At 36.8% G+C, this 17,492-nt stretch overlaps 1 protein-coding gene across 3 annotated transcripts in view; it reads left to right on the top strand.

The window, feature by feature from the left end:
* The window catches only part of IPO11 (importin 11), a 189,076-nt gene that overhangs the window by 76,417 nt on the left and 95,167 nt on the right, over positions 1 to 17,492 (top strand). For all 3 annotated transcript variants that reach the window (XM_069556319.1, XM_069556320.1, XM_069556321.1), the window contains exons 17-20: positions 5,262 to 5,295; positions 5,505 to 5,545; positions 6,772 to 6,888; positions 11,344 to 11,457. In XM_069556319.1, the coding sequence (XP_069412420.1) occupies positions 5,262 to 5,295; positions 5,505 to 5,545; positions 6,772 to 6,888; positions 11,344 to 11,457 (306 nt within the window). The remainder of the gene's footprint in view (positions 1 to 5,261; positions 5,296 to 5,504; positions 5,546 to 6,771; positions 6,889 to 11,343; positions 11,458 to 17,492) is intronic.

Below are 17,492 nucleotides of genomic sequence, written 5' to 3'. Positions count from 1 at the left end.
ATGACTCGTTTTATCTTTTTGTCTGTATGGAATACTGCACTGCCTTCCCTTTGTTAGGAGGGAAAACACATTTAGTTTTCATTCAGGTGTCTCGTTCCAATACTTACGTGTGTAAATGTCATTGTTGTGGGTAACGTGCATCTCTGATCCTTTTGTGGAGGAAGATGAATGAAGATTTAAGGATAAGTTGCTGCTGGCAGTTTGATTTCCTTTGGGTGGGGGGCATGTTTCATGTCCTGTTGTTTGTGAATTAAATTTCTGCCACAGTGCCAGTTGTATGCCTCACCATGTACGAAATACCAACAATTTGAAGATCCTAGAAATAATTCGTATTCTCAAGGGAATTATCCTGTTTTTAAGCTCTTCATATTAGCCATTATTATTAATGATTATTTAATATCTGGGTGTTTTTTCCCCCTGCTGGATTGTAAGCTTTTTTGATAACAAAGACTAAGTGTATCTTGTTCTTGTTCAGTTGCTTAGTCGTGTCTGACTCTTTGCAACCCCATGTTCTGCAGCACAGCAGGCTTCTCTGTCTTCCACTATCTCCCAGAGTTTGCTCAAATTCATGTCCATTGAGTCAGTGATGCTATCTAACCATGTCATCCTCTGCCGCCCTCTTTTCGTTTTGCCTTCAGTCTTTCCTAGCATCAGGGTTTTTTCCAGTGAGTTAGCCTTTCGCATCAGGTGGCCAAAATATTGGAGCTTTAGCATCAGTCCTTCCAATGAATATTTAGGGTTGGTTTCCTTTCAGATTGACTGGATTGATCTCCTTGCAGTCCAGCTGCTGCTAAATCACTTCAGTCGTGTCCGACTCTGTGTGACCCCAGAGTGGGTTGCTGTTTCCTTCTCCAGTGCATGAAAGTGAAAAGTGAAAGGGAAGTCGCTCAGTTGTGTCCAACTCTTTGCGACCCCATGGACTGCAGCCTACCAGGCTCCTCTGTCCATGGGATTTTCCAGGCAAGAGTACTGGAGTGGGGTGCCATCTCCTTCTCCGTCAAATGCTCTGCAGCATCACAATTCAGAAGCATCAATTCATTGGTGCTCAGCCTTTTTTATGGTCCAACTCTCACATCTGTACATGACTACTGAAAAACTGTAGCTTTGACTACATGGGCTTTTGTTGGCAGAGTGACGTCTCTGCTTCCTAGTATGTTGTCTAGGCCTGTCATAGGTTTCCTTCCAGGGAGCAAGGATCTTTCAATTTCATGGCTGCAGTCACCATCAGCAGTGATTTTGGAGTCCAAGAAAATAAAATCTGTCACTGCTTCCACTTTTACCCCTTCTATTTTCCATGAAGTGATGGGACCAGATGCCATAAACCTCATTTTTTGAAATGTTGAGTTTTAAGCCAGCTTTTTCACTCTCCTCTTTTACCCTCATCAAGAGGCTCTTTGGTTCCTTTTTGCTTTCTGCCATTAGAATGGTATCATCTGCATATCTGAATTTGTTGTTATTTCTCCTGGCATTCTTAATTCCAGCCTGTGATTCATCTAGCCCAGCATTTCTCCTGATGTAGTCTGCATATAAGTTAACAGAGTGGCAATATACAGCGTTGCAGTCCAGGGGACTTTCAAATCTTCTGCAGCACCACAATTCAGAAGCATCAATTCTTTCGCACTCAGCTAAAGAGTCCAACTCTCTCTCATTATAGTCCAACTCTCACATCTGTACATAACTACTGAAAAACGATAGCTTTGTTTTGGTCAGCATATGTGTTTTGGTCAGCAGAGTGATATCTCTGCTTCTTAATACTCCTTTCCCAATTTTGAACCAGTCTGTTGTTCCATATTTGGTTCTAACTGTTGCTTCTTGACTTGCATACAGGTTTCTCAGGAGACAGGTAAGGTGGTCTGATACTCCCATCTCTTTAAGAAGTTCCACAGTTTGTTGTGATCTGCACAATCAAAGGCTTTAGGGTAGTCAGTGAAGCAGGAGTAGATGTTTTTCTGGAATTCCCTTGCATCCTCTATAATCCAGTGAATGTTGGCAGCTTGATCTCTGGTTCCTGTGCCTTTTCTAAACCCAGCTTGTACATCTGGAAGTTCTTGGTTCACATACTGCTGAAGACTAGTTTGAAGGATTTTGAGCATAACCTTTCTAGCATGTAAAATGAGCACAATTCTATGGAAGCATTCTTTGGCACTGCCCTTCTTTGAGATTGGAATGAAAACTGACCATTTCCAGTCCTATGGCCTCTGCTGAGTTTTACAAATTTGCGGACTTATTGAGTGCAGTACTTTAACATCAACATCTTTTAGCATTTGAAATACCTCAGCTGGAATTCCACCATCTCTACTAGCTTTGTTTGCAGTAATGCTTCCTAAGGCTCATTTGACTTCACCCTCCAGAATGCCTGGCTCTAGTTGAGTGACCACACCATCGTAGCTGTCTGGCTCACTAAGACCTTTTTTGTATAGTTCTGTGTATTCTTGCCACCATAATCTCTACTGTTTCTGTTAGGTCCTTATCATTTCTGTCCTTTATCATGCCCACCCTTGCATAAAATGTTCCCTTGATGTCTCCAGTTTTTTGAAGAGATCTCTAGTCTTCCCCATTCTCTTGTTTTTCTCTACTTTTTTGCACTGTTCATTTAGGAGGGCCTTCTTGTCTCTCCTTGCTATTCTCTGGAACTCTGCATTCAGTTGGGTGTATCTTTCCCTTTCTCCCTTGCTTTTCGCTTATCTTCTTTCCTCAGCTCCTCAGACAACTATTTTGCCTTCTTGGGTCTCTTTTTCTTGGGGATGGTTTTGCTCACTGTCTCCTGTACATTGTTACGAACCTCCTTCTGTAGTTTTGCAGGCACTCTGCCTACCAGATCTAATCCCTTGAATCTATCTGTAATCTCCACTGAATAATCTTAAGGGATTTGATACAGGTCATACCTGAATTGCTGAGTGGTTTATCCTACTTTCTTCAGCTGAATGAAGCCTGAATTTTCAATAAGGAGCTAATGATTTGAGCCACAGTCAGCTCCCCATCTTGTTTTTGCTGACTGTGTAGAGCTTCTCTGTCTTCGGCTGCAAAGAATGTAAATCAGTCTGATTTCAGTATTGACCATTCGGTGATGTCCATGTGTAGAGTTGTCTCTTGTGTTGTTGGGAAAAGGTGTTTGCTATGACCAGTTCATTCTCTTGGTGGAATTCTTTTAGCCTTTGCCCTGCTTCATTTTGTACTCCTCGGCCAAACTTGCGTGGTAGTCCAGGTATCTCTTGACTTCCTGCTTTTGCATTTTGAACTCCTATGATGAAAAGGACATATTTTCTTTTTTTGGTGTTAGTTCTAGAAGGTCTCATATGTCTTTGTAGAACTGGTTAACTTCACCTTCTTCGGCATCAGCGGTAGGGGCATAGGCTTGGGTTACTGTGACGTTGAATGGCTTGCCTTGGAGATGAACTGAGATCATTCTGTCCATTTTGAGACTGCACCCAAGTACTTCATTTCAGACTCTTCTGTTGACTGTGAGGACTACTCCATTTCTTCCAAGGGATTCTTGCCCACAGTAATGGATATGAGGGTCATCTGAATTAAGTTCATCCATTCCCATCCATCTTAGTTCACTAATTTATTTCACCGATTGATGGACTAAGATGTCAGTGTTCACTCTTGCCATCTCCTGCTTACCTCCGAATTTACCTTGATTCATGGACCTGATGTTCCAGGTTCGTATGCAGTATTGTTTTTTACACTGTCATCAGACACATCCACAACTGAACATTGTTTCTGCTTTGGCCCTGCTGCTTCATTTTTTCTGGAGCTCTTCGTAATCGCCCTCCACTTTTCCCCAGTAGCATACTGGACACCTTCTGACCTGGGGGACTCATTTTGTAGTGTCGTATCCTTTTGCCTTTTCATACTGTTCATGGGGTTCTTGTGGTAAGAATACTGGAGTGGTTTGCCGTTCCTTTCTCCAGCAAACCATGTTTTGTCAGAACTCTTTACTGTGGCTTGTCCGTCTTGGGTGACCCTGCATGGTATGGCTCACAGCTGCATTGAGTTAGGCAAGCCCCTTCATCGTGACAGGGTTGTGATCCAGGAAGAGAAGTGTGTCTTCCTCAACTCTTTTTCTGCAACACCCAACACAATGCCTGGGAGAAATAGTTCCTTATTGAACATTTTTAATTGCATGAGTATGTGATCTTTATTAGGTCATTTCATAGTAGAACACTTGGCATAGAGCTTTATGTATGTTGGATAATCAGCACATTTGTTAAATCATTTAAAAATCTAGAAGTGTTCATGTTACCTTTAGAAACAATGAAAAAAAAGAAAAAGCAGATGAGAAAGTACCTGCACACTAGGTTCTTAGAATCTAGAGTACTTAACTAATTTGATGAACGTGACTAGAAAGGACCTCAAGTCCTCAGAAGTTCCTGTAAAATGACCGAAACTGTTTCTTTGTAGAAAATGACTGCAAAGGAAAAACCAGTCGCTATTACAGGTGTGGCAAGTGTAGTAGCTTCTAAAAAAGTAAAGGCTCTTGGTCAGGAGATTAAAATTTTAGACACATTATTTTGCAGAGTAGCATATAGAGTTTAATAACAGCTTGAGTTTGCATTACTTGGTGTGGAATGGAATGTGGTAGCCTGTGCCAGTTAGCTGGCCAGGTCACAGGTAAAACCTGAAAGGAAATGTAGAATATGCTGTCGTGATACGATTTTCCCAGGTAACAGCTGATACACGCACACAAAAATGTGATTTGGCAAGGTCAAGAGCTTGTACAAAGCTCTTGCGGACTTTGAGATTTAGAAAATCTCAGACTTTATCTTTCGGTTGTTTCAGGAACTTCCTGTAACTTAGGTTACAAGTGGCAGTTTGTGTTCTTTTTCCTCCTCCCCTTTCTTTCTCTTCTCCCTGCTCCATCTTCACTTAACATCCTCCAGCTTCCCTAGGCCCGCCCTGTTTTCCTGCTTCTCTGGTTCTCAACTTGCCCTTTCCCTCTGGCAAGATCTTCACAGTCTTTTCTCTCAGTCTCACAGTCTCTACAGATTTATGGCAAATTGTTTTTCTTCCTGGAGTACGGACTGGATTAAGCACGTCATGGTTAACTGAGAAGGGTGGGAAATGATACAATTTTTCTTTTTAGCCCTTGCTTGCAAAGGAGAATGTCTTTTTATTTCTAGATGTTAATGTAGCTTGTAACTTTAATATTAACAAAAAGAATAGAGAAAGTGATATGTGATACATTTTTTTCTCATTATTATTAACGATGTTTACTAATTCCAATATGATTCAAATTTCACAATATACTTTCTTTTTAGGTCCGTATTGAAACAGCTACAACTTTGAAATTAAATATCCTTTAAATATTCTAAGAATTCTTCACTGCAAGGCATTTTAGCAACACTTTAAAATTAATTATTTTTAAAACATAATTTATGACATAGTTTAAAATGTAATTTTTGATTGGTTTGTTATATTTGGTTTTTACATATATTTTATCCTGATAAATTTCATATATTCTCAATTTCATGTATTCTCAGTATTCCTTAACTGCTCTTCACCTGTTGATGATTTTGAGTTTAGAACAGATCAGTTTCTGCCGGTAAGAATATTTATTTCACGTTTTATAAAAATTTCTGCTTATGTCTTTTGAATATTGAGTTATTTTATAGCTGAGATTGTATGTATCTTATTTAGTAAAGCTGCTTTCAAAAGTATATTTAGATTATTCGGGAAGAGATTGCTTGTATTGGTGAGTTTAATTTCAGTGATTCTGTTTGTTTTGTTTCATTGTCTTGTTCTCCATTTTAGAGGTGACCGCTGCACTTTCTGTTCTCACTAGTGTAAGGCGTCTACTCATTTCATATCTGTCTGTTACTTTTCATCCTTAGGTCATCCCCCTCTGTTGTCTGTGTATATATGTCTGTCCTACAAGAGAGTGCAAATTACCTGAAAAGCACAATACCTAGTCTTACACTTTTTTTTTCCTTCACTCAATCCTCAGCACCTATTTTGTTTCCACATAGTTGTCACTCAGTAAACACTTGTTAAATATGTCAGTATGATTGGGGCCTGAGTGTTTGGTTTTCTTGAGAAGGCTAGACAAGAAAACTTTATGGTAAAATATCTGCCTTTATTTCTTATGAGGTCATAAATGGGTGCACTTGGAGAGCAGAAATTTTTTTTAATAGAAGAATCACTAAATGCTTTTGGATGAAAGACGTTTTACCAATCTGTTTAAAAGTGAATCAGATATCTGAAAGAGCAAACGTTTCTGTCTCTGACATCCTGTGATTTGTTAATTTCTACTATAATTTTCGTGATATAGAAGTTAAAAGCCAGACATAAGTTTTTTGTTTTCTGTTTCCTAATCAGAAACATTCTGCTGTACTATAATTACAAGTATTTGTCTATAAAAATTTATATCAGAAAGCTGGTATGTGAGTGCAGTAATGGCGTTCCTCTTGCTATAATGAGTAGACGTTGCAAAACAACAGGCATATGTGGAAAAGAAGTGACAAAGCGCTTTTAAAAGTTGAATTAGCTTTAAACTTTAAACACAGAAACTTCAGACACACTTTTTCTCTGAAAATATTTGTGGATGAATTAAATTCGAAAACGGGCACGTTTAATAGCAATAAAGAATAAAATCACTGCCCTAAATATTGACAACTTAACCAATGTGAAGATGTATAGGTAATGCTAAGGTATTGTCTATTTGCCTTTTATTTCTTTGATATTATGACTAAATTTTACTACTTATTCCGTCTTTATGTGAAGGTTTTTTGCATTTCTGTACCAAACTTTTATCTTTTCTTTTACCTGCAGTACTTGGAATCCATGTTCACACTACTCTTTCAGTTACTTCAGCAAGTTACAGAATGCGACACGAAGATGCATGTTTTACATGTCCTTTCTTGTGTGATTGAAAGGGTCAACGTGCAGGTAATTTTGTTGTAAACATGAAAATAAATGTTAGAGAAATGTGTAGAAGATATGTAGAATTCATTAACATCTTTGTACACATTGTTTAAGTGTACATTCATTAAAATGGTTCTGTTGGTTCTGTAATGGTTGTGATTTCAGTTCTGTATCAAAATTGACTTTTATACTTGGTGTTTTTAAAAAATGACCTAAGAAAATGAAAACATAAAAAACTGGATCAACAATGTAGTGTTGTTTGTTAGAAGGCAAAATTATATATCTTTTATAAAATTCAGTTTATATTGAATAATATTTTTACAATTTAAGATGTTTGAGTGCATACTCACAAGTGTCAGTCAGCAAATACAAATATTCTCAGAAGTCTATTGTTTTTACCTTAAAAACTGACAGTGTTTTGCAGTCTAGGCCATGTTATATCCATCACTGGTTTAATGTAAAAATAATATGTAAAGTTTTTAACAGTAAATTATTATTTAATTGTATTCAGCTTCCCTTATCACTCTTAATGTCTGTGAAAAATTGATAATCCAGGAACCACACTGTAATTATCCCGTAATTTCTTATATCCAAGTTTACACTGCATTATTTTTATTTGAAAAGTGCTGAGTAAATCTGTGAGGTATTAATTAGGAAAAGATAACTTTAAGTCCATAGTCCTGGAGTCTGCTTCTGAATCTATTAGTGAATTCTGACACCTTGAACCTGCTTATTAATTCTAAAGCAATTGACAAGAATTGCTATCAATTATTGAGTAATGATAAGTTTCCAACTCCTGTGCCAGGTGATTTGCATATATTTCTCATTTAATCCTTAAAAAAAACCTTTGGATGGGAATTAGAATTCATTATCTTGAACAGAACAATTTGAGGCTTCAAGAAATTTGCCAAAGTTCAGACATTTTAGTGGCCTTGATAATATTCAAACTCATCGTTAACCTTCTCACTGGTAGTTTAGCAGGAGACTCAGGTTCAGTCTCTGGGTCGGCAAGCTCCCCTGGAGAAGGGAATGGCAACCCATTCCAGTATTCTTTCCTGGAGAATCCCATGAGCAGAGGAGTATGGCAGGCTATAGTCCGTAGGGTCACAAAGAGTTGGACATGACTGAGCAACTAATACTAACTGACTAACTGAACTCAACGTTATATTGATGTAACACCAGTTGCAGTTTTGAGTGACCATTAATCATTTTGAGCAGATTTGAGTGCTGCTGTCTAAAAGTAGTAATATCTTAAAATTTTTTAACACTTGTGTTTCTTATTACATTAATTACATTACGTCATTTTTATATTGGTTTATCAGTAACATTGAGAGGATTTATTTGGTCATTGAGACTGTGTTTTAAACTTATTTCAAGTCCCTGTCTCTGCTCTTGGGCTTGGACATGGTCTTGAACCTTGAGTCCTCATGTATAAAATGGTAAAGATAAAGATTACTCTCAAGGATTCCTGAGTGTAAAATTATCACAGATATTTAATATTAAATGTTCAATATGCAGATTACTATACAGTTGCCACAAATTATTTAAAAATTGATTATATTGTAGAAGCAAGATTTGCAGTTTTTTAAATAATCTTATTTAGATATCATCTGGCTAATGGGAATTTCTTAAAGAAGGTTTTTTTTTCTTTTTGTAGAAATGAATTTTCTTACCCCATCTCCCCAAACTGCTAAACCTTTTCCCACATAAGTTTAACATTACTCTTGCTTAGTAAATTTAAAAATACTTTTGATTCTATCCATGGTTATCTTTCACAGCACAAATAGCCTAAGCAGCTCATATATCTATATCATTAGTAAATAAGATATAATTATCCATTAGTACTTTTTGTTTTTAGAACATGAATAGGAAAGGTTATGAAAAATGTTTTCAGGAAAAAACATTTTCCTGTGTTAATATTTGAACACCATCACATAAATATCCTTCAGGTATATGATTTTCGTCTACTAGATTGCAGACATTTTGAGCCATCTTACAGTGGTACTTTCTGACACATAACAGTTTTTGAAGTTTTAGGGAAGTCACCATCTTTATACGATAGCTTGAAATGTTTTGAAGATTATATTTCCTTTTTCTAAAAAAAGTAATTGAAAGCCTGTAAGTAAATTATTCCGGTTAAGGGATTCTATGAATACACAGTCAGGAAAAAAAATGTGTTAATCATCAAGTAAGATGTCAGGTAAGCAGTCTTTGGACTTAAGCATTTCTGAAGGAAAAGAACAGAATTAAAAATGAAAGAGCCAGTGTGAGATGGTAGATACTCTGTTGAAAGTGTTAGCTAAAATGGGATGTTAATGGAGACTTACTTTTTAAGTTCCCTTGTGAATGGAGCCTTTGTTGCAACGTTTGTTAGTCTGCCACATATTGGAGTTTCACTTGTTTTTCTAATGTGTTATGAATGAAAGTGGGTATCTTCCTGTGCAGAATGAACGCATAAGACTATAATGCTCATAGCAGAGCCCCACCCCATTCTATTGTTTTGGAGTAGAGATGCCAAAAGATGAGTACTCTCATCTCAGTTGTGTTACGCTGATGGTTCACTTTCTGTTGTGGGATATGTAGCCTGATATCTATAAAACATTCTTAATTCCATGTGTTTTTAAAATGTTATTTCAATAACTGATCATTGGTCTACCGGAAACGCATAATCACTTTAAGAAATGTGTATTTTTTTTTCTTTTACATGTTTTCACTGAAAAATTTTAAATGTGCAGACATGTTGTAGTAAATCACTACCCGTATATTCTTCACTTCATTTCATCACAACACTCTACCTTAGTATATTAGACCTCTCCTTCTTAATCATAATCATCGTTAGATTCAGAGAACTTAACACTGATGGAGCCCTGTATTCTGATATCAAGTCCATATTCAGGTTTTCTCAGTTGCCCCGATAGTTTATTTTTTGGCTTGCTCCTCCTAACCTAAGGAAATGTGTCTGGCTCTCATGTCTTCACTTTGTTTTCTAATCGCCAGCCCCTTTTTAAAATCCTTTACAACACTGAATCTATGAGTGATTTTTAAAATAGTGTCTTTGAAACATTAATTTTAATTGAGAGCATACTCTAATGAACAACTGAGACTTGGGTATAAATATTTCATGACTTTCAAATGTAATTGGGTGCTTGGTTCTGTTATTCACCCGGTCTATAATTCGTAGCACATATTTCCTTTCTTCCATGCCTTGGAAGATATTCTGTTTAATTTGTTCAAAACCAAAACTTTCCTTATCAGTAAAACATGCTGTTTTTAGTTGAATATGAATGTATTAGTTACTCTGAAACCTGTTTTTATGTATTAACAGGTCTGCCTTTATAAGTTAATTGGAGGGATCTTTGAGATAGAGCACTTAGCAAAATTAAGTGCTCAATAAATATCTGTTAAAATAATATTCAGAATTGGATACATGAAGAGTCTCTTAATATTTATTCAGTTTTATCTCACTGAAATATTCAGGCAAATATTTAACTTCTTATCTTTCTGCATCTCCTCTCCTAAACCTGGGGAACAAATCTTAGGGATTTTTTTTTTTTTTTTTTGCTCTACTTTTAGTGTATGATGTTTTATAAGCAGAATAGAGAAATTCTTCCTGTTTCTGGGAGCAATTTTTTTGTTTTAATTATTGGAGTATAATGCTTTACAATATTGTGTTGGTTTCTGCTGTATAACAAGGTGAATCAGCCATATGTATGGGAGAAATTTTTAATTTTTAATCCTTGGGATTGATAGTACTGCAACTGTGAAACTCTGGTGTTTTGTTTTGTCTGTGTATGCTCATCAGATCAGTTCCAAATACTGGGTGACTGTAGGCCTAAACCTGGAGTGCACTTTCCAGGTTCTGTGTGGAATCAGATTCTGTTTTATTTTCCAAAAATCTCCCTATCAAGCCTTGGTGTGTGTGATGTAGGGGATATTTTTTAAAACTGGTGAAGTTAATCCATATTGGGGTTAACAGTTTTATCCTTTGAAAAGGATTAAGGGTTCATATGCTTACCTTTATATCCTCTGCTTTTTGGTGGCTGGTCTTCAAGGCCTGATATTTGAAAGATGCCATTTGGTAATGGTTGAATGAATGAGGAAATGCTGACTCTTTTAAAAACTCTTTTTATAATTCCCAATTATATAAGTTGTTTCATTAAAAAGAACCAGGATATAACAGCATTTTTAATTAAGTTATTTCTTACAGAAATAACTGGCGTCAGTATGTTGTTTTATATTCCTAAATTTTATTTCAGCCAATAAATTTGCTGCTTGTTTATAATTATTTAAAAATATTTACCCTGGAGCTCTGTGTCTCTATATACTATCGAATTTATCTTTAAAAGGATATATACTTAATACGTTACATCCAGTAAACCATTTGCTACCTGTGACCTAATAGGTCTGTCGGTGTTTCTGAAATAAGTCGCTTTCTTTACTAACACAGTTCTGGTGCTTCCTCTGCTTCTCTTGTGATAGATACGACCGTATGTAGGATGTTTGGTACAGTATTTGCCTCTTCTTTGGAAGCAGAGTGAAGAGCACAATATGTTGAGATGTGCTATTCTTACGACACTTATTCATCTTGTTCAGGTAAGTTCCTTCTCCACAGTTTCTAGTTTAGTTTTTTTTTTTCCTCCTTCTTTAATTTTTTTTTTGCTGTTTTCATATGATTGATGTTAGTGGCAGTAAAAGACCTTACATTTTTCTTGTTCATGTGTGATCTACACAGTTTAAAAACACTTTTTATATTTACTAAGAGCACTTTCTGACATTTAAAAAAATATTCTCTACGTTTAAAAGACAATTTCTTTCATTAGAGGTGGTTGTCCCCAGAGAAGGTAGACTTGTGATTTTTATAGTCGTTTTTTGCATGTAGTTTCCTTGGTATTCAGGGCTCTTCTGTATAAACTTACTCTCCATTTTCATTTAAAGTAAAAATTTTCCTTTCATATGTTGGGAAGACAGAAAAACAGGTGAGTTGCCTTTGAGGGAAGGAGTTAATTTGATATTTAATGTCTTGACTTTGAGGTATGGGGATGTGCAGCAGGTTGCTGCTGCTGCTGCCGCTGCTAAGTTGGGAGAACCCTAAAATTTCAGAGAGAGATGGAGCTGCAGTTCTCATTTGAACTGTTAGGGTGGATTATGGTCTGATGGTAAGAGAATGGAGAGGGAAGCACTTAATGAGAATATCTGTCTGTAGGGATGCGCAAGTGACTTTTATTGCCCTTGCTGCAAAAGTTGATAGACTTTTTCCAATGGGGAGATCTCTTTCAAAATTAAGAATTAGTACTCTAAAATGTTCCAGTAAGTTAAACTAATATTATTATTATTATTATCTTTTTAAAAAACCTTTTTCAGTCACCTTGAAACATAAACTTATTCTTTCACCAAATATTTATGGTTGAGTTTTATAGTTATAAATTTCTATCTGAGACAGTTTTAGATACATGGATAGTGATACAAAAAAAATTTTTTTAAGCACTTTTGTCTATCCTTTAATTCTTGTGATTTTCCTGAAAAATTATATCCCTTTATTAGAAGGGGATACAAAGGCTAATAGAAGGTTAGCAGTTAGTCTGAAATTGTTCATGTAGGCATCAGAACAGAGAGTGATCTTCATGTCTTTTGCCTTATATCTCTGCCAAATGTATTTTTAGACTCAACTTGAGATTTTTGTGAAGGAGGTATGCTCTTCAAACAATGTTACCTCAGGAAATCTTAGGAAGCTATGGTAACTTGCGGGAAATGTTTGGAGTCTATAGCACCTTTTCCTTTAATTGTGACACCCTGGATATGTATAGGCCAGTGTTGCAAGTTTTCAGCTAAGTAATCATGTACCCTTGGAGAAAACATACAATGTTTAACATTAAAAATGAGACTACCTTAAAATAAGTTTTTCAGTCATTTGAGAAAGTTATATAATTATTAGGGTTATTGGTAAGTTTCCCTTTCATGGAAATCGTTGCATCTTTCAACTATCATTTGTATTTATTTATTAAATTTAGTAGACAGATATTAGTATAAGCATTTTTTTGTTTTCCTTTTTAAAATTCTAGGAACCTAGACTGGTAGTCTTTCTGACTGAGGAGTATAATAATGAATGGAAATAAACGTTCTCTCCTGCGGTAGTTTGGCTCCAGTGGAAGCAGGCATTCATCTATTTGATAAACATGGTTTTGAACACCTGCAATATGCAGTACAGGGTACTAGGCGCTGGGAAACAGAGATGAACAGGACAAGCTTTCTGTGAATGTGGTTGTCTAGGGCAAGACTGAACAGCTAAGTGCTCTTTTAGCAGTAAGAACAGGGTGCTGTGGGGCACTTGGTGGGTTGTCTCAGACTTGAAGACCTCGCATGGGTCATCAGAGAAGTCTTCCTTCAGAGGTGATACCCAAATAGTGTATCATTATCTCTTGACCTCCCTGTATAGAAGATGAGGATTTAATTTTCATTTTCCTGTGTATGACTTCTATCCTTCAAGCTTCCCAATATAGTTAGATTATAATTTAAATTAGGCCACTATTTAGTGTTTGTATGATTACATACACGGAGTTCATTTATAAAGAATGTTGAAATCATATATCATTATATACAGCTAATTTTCTATCCTGTATAACCATCTGCCTAATCTCCACTCCTATATTAATAATTTTCTTTGCTTAGTTTATTATAAGTTTCCCGTTACTATGTAGCAAATGACTACAGATGTAAAGGAATAAAATGGCATTCTAAATACCTCATAGTTCTGTAGGTCAGAGGTCGAGCACACCATTTTGTACTCTTTAATCAGTCTGATAGCCTGAAATTGACATGCTGCCAGACTAAGTTCTCCCCTGGAGGCTTCAAGGAAAATTTTTCTTTATATTCAGTCAGCTTGTTGGCAGAATTTAGTTTCTTGGTCGCTAGCACTAAAATCCCAGATTACTTGCTGGCTGCCAGCTGAAAGTGAAAGTGAAAGTTGCTCAGTCGTGTCTCTTTGTGACCCCATGGACCGTAGGCTGCCAGCCTACCTTGGAATTCTCCAGGCCAGAATACTGGAGTGAGTAGCCATTCCCTTCTCCAGGGGATCTTCCTGACCCAGGAATCAAACCAGGGTCTCTTGGATTGCAGGCAGATTCTTTACCAGCTGAGCTACCAGGGGAGCCTTGGAGGCCCTCCAGGTCCCTAGAGTCCAGCCACATTCCTCGATCATGACCCCTTCCACCAGTATTGTCAGCAGTGGGGAAATTCTTGGTTGTCAAATCCCCTCAGGTTCTGAATCTCTAAGTTTCTTTCATGCAACTAGCTAAAGAAATCGCTTTTAAAGGGTTCATGTGGTTAGGTCAGGCTAATCTATATAATTTTCTTATTTTAAGATCATTCAATTTGAGACCTTAGTCATATCTGGAAAGTAATACCTAAATTAGCACTTGATTGAATAACTGGGGAATGGTCTGTATACACTGAAGTTATGAAGGTAAGAATCATAGGTGGTTATCTTAGAATTCTGCCTGCTACATTTAGCTTTCTATGTAACTGAACCCATTCTGTCCACCTGTTACCTAAACATTCCCTCAGTATGTTCACATGCATCAGGTACTTATTACTTTCATCATCTTGGGATCTGGAAAATTGATGCGCACGTTAGTATGCGTTGGTTTTTACTCTATGCTTGTCCGTGGCTGTGATAACTGGGCCCCCTTTCAGTGTCATCAGAAGGGTTCTTCTTGCCTGTCCTTTCTGTAGGGTGCCTGTTTTCTGTACCTGTCTTCTTCCTTGTTATGACTTCCTCTTTCTGCTGGAGCCCACGAATGTCTGTGGCATTCTGCAAAAGGTACTTGGGGGGTAAATTTTGTCAAGATTTTGCATGTGTGAAAATGCCTTAAAGTTTTCATGATGACTAGTAGTTTGGCTGGGTGTAAAATTCTAAATTTACCCCTTGAGAGGCATTTTTCGTGCGTCTTCTAGCTTCTGGAGTTGCTCTGAGGAATCCTTAGCCATTTTAATTCTTGTTTCTTGAATGTGTCATCTCTTCTTTCCCTTTGGCAGCTTATATGATCTCTATGTTTCAATTTCATGATGATGTGGGTATATTTTCATTCACTGTTCTGGACACTTGATGTATATTGCAAACTGGAAACATGTTCTTGGGTTCTAGATAACTCCATCACATTCTGTTATTTACACACCTTCGTGTTTTTCTTTTGTCTCTTTCTGAACTTCTTGTTACTCAGATGATAGATGAATGACCCAGCCCTAGATTTTTCTTACTGTTCGCTTCTGCTTTTCCTTCTCTTTGTCCTTTTGCTCTACTTTCTGGGGAATTTTTTGAGCTTTATCTTTCAGTCTTTCTATTGAGTTTTTCTTTCCTGTTGTAAGATTGTTAATGTCTATGAGTACTTTTTTAAAATTAAAATGTTATTTATTTATTTTTAATTGAAGTATAGTTGATTTATAGTATTAATTTCAGGTTACAACATAATCAATTCAATATTTTTATAGATTATACTCCATTTGAAGTTATTACAAAATAATGGCTATATTTCTCCATGCTGTGTCATGTATCCTTGTTGATTATTTTATACATGTTTGTGACTCTTAATCCCATAACCCTATTTTGTCCCTCCCCACTCGAGGAGTTCTCTTTTGTATTGTTGAATAATCATTTTATATTTGTATACAGCCATTTGTATACAAATACAATCATTTGTATTGTTGAAAAATTATTTCATTTTTGTTTTCATGAATACAGTGTTTTATTCTAATAAGGATATTGACACTTTTCTGAGCTTTTATCTCTATATGTGGTCTCTGTTTCCTTCAATCATGTCTGTTGATGTGATTGGTTGCCTGCTTTTTTTTTTCCTTGTGAAATTTTGAAGCATGCACAAAAGAAGGAAGAACAGTATAATGAATCCTTAGGGAACCGTTTCCCAACTTCAAGAGCTGTATCACTATTTTGTCTGTATAAATTTTATACTTTCGAGTGGGCACTAAAAAGTTAATCAAAAGGATTGAATATATATGGGAAACTTGGTGATTGTGGGTTTTTTCTTTAGAATAGTCTAGCTGGAAGCTTTTCTTTTTGTATGGGACAAATGTTTTGGTTCTGTGATTCTGAGATCTTTCCTTAGTGAAAGATCCATCAGTCTTTTGCCCTTTATATTATATCTGTTTTATATAGTATCCCTAGTCTTGATTACCTGATTGTCTCCTTGTCTTCAGATGCTTTGTTTTATACCTTATGAGAATAAATGGCCAAATCTGTACTGATTAAAGAGGGCCAGTTGTTTGACTATGCACAAGATGAGATCTTGTCATCAAATGTCTTTTAAAATACCTTCTACAGGTCCCATTACTTTTAATATTTCCCTTTAGCTTCCCTTTCCAAAATACCTTGTGCTATTAGTTCCCAAGTCTTTTGGAGTTTCTGTAGTGTAAATCAGGTGGTTTCTTGCCCTTTTTCACTGCTGGCTTTGAGCTTTGGTTTTCTGAGTCTGCTAAATCAGTCTTTCTTTCCTGCTTCCAAAAATAAGTTGCTTTTATCTCTTCTTAAGCTGTCTTTGTACTTAGAGTTCTAGGTCTTTAAAAACACATACTCGTATATCCTTTTAGTGAATCTTGGGAGAGCACAGTAGTAAATGCATGTGTTAAATCCATCAGCATTCACCAGATGCTAACATAGTGATTTCTAATCCAGAGTCATTTTGTATAGCTGTAGCACTGAGTATCACAGTTGGGTGTAAGGGCCAGTTCTTGTTGCTTGGTTACTAAGTCATGTCTGATTCTTACAACCCCATGGACTGTAGCCTGCCAGGCTCCTCTCTTCTTGGGATTTCCCAGGCAAGAATATTGGAATGGATTGCCACTTTCTTCTCCGGAGGATCTTCCTGACCCAGGGATCAAACCCAAGTCTCCTGCATCGGTAGGAAGGTTCTTCACCACTGAGCCACGAGGGAATCCTGGGGCCTGGTTAGGAAAGCATAAAGAAGGTATCTTGAAGTTCAGAGGAAGATGTGTTATCATTTGTATTTTAGAAAGGTAATCAGTGCACCAGTGGGGACACTGGTTTGGAATGGAGTAAAACTAAGGTCAAATAGTTGGGAAGCTCTTCTATTAACTGTGAAAGGGACGATGATGTGAAGTAAAGCCATGGAAAGAAGGGGGAAAATTTGAGATAGAATTAAGGATTGCTTAGATTTGGGGTGAGGAGGAAGAAGCACAAAAGGTAGTTGTGGTATAATTTTTTGCTCTGTAGACAGTGGTTCATGTCTTTTGAGTTAGGAAATGCAGGAACAGGAGCTATATTTTAGGAAGATAGTAGGTTGGTTCAGTGATTTACTTGAGAGTTTAAGATGCCTTCTGGTTCATGATTTCCTGTGTCATAAGGAGTGTCTGGAGTTCAAAAGTTTGGGTTGGAGATAATAGATTTGGACATTATCAGCAGGTACAATGGCAACCCACTCCATATTCTTGCCTGGAAAATCCCAGGGACGGCGGAGCCTGGTGGGCTGCCGTCTATGGGGTCACACAGAGTTAGACATGACTGAAGCGACTTAGCAGCAGCAGCAGCAAGTACAAAGCACACGAGAAGAGAGCCAAAGACAGTACCCTGAGAAATACCACTTTTTAGAGAGTGTTGTTCT

This window comes from Ovis canadensis, chromosome 16 (assembly GCF_042477335.2).
Source record: "Ovis canadensis isolate MfBH-ARS-UI-01 breed Bighorn chromosome 16, ARS-UI_OviCan_v2, whole genome shotgun sequence".
In the NCBI taxonomy this organism is placed as follows: Eukaryota; Metazoa; Chordata; class Mammalia; order Artiodactyla; family Bovidae; genus Ovis; species Ovis canadensis.
Note: the sequence above shows the minus strand (reverse complement) of the source record. Positions and strands in the feature narration are given on the sequence as shown.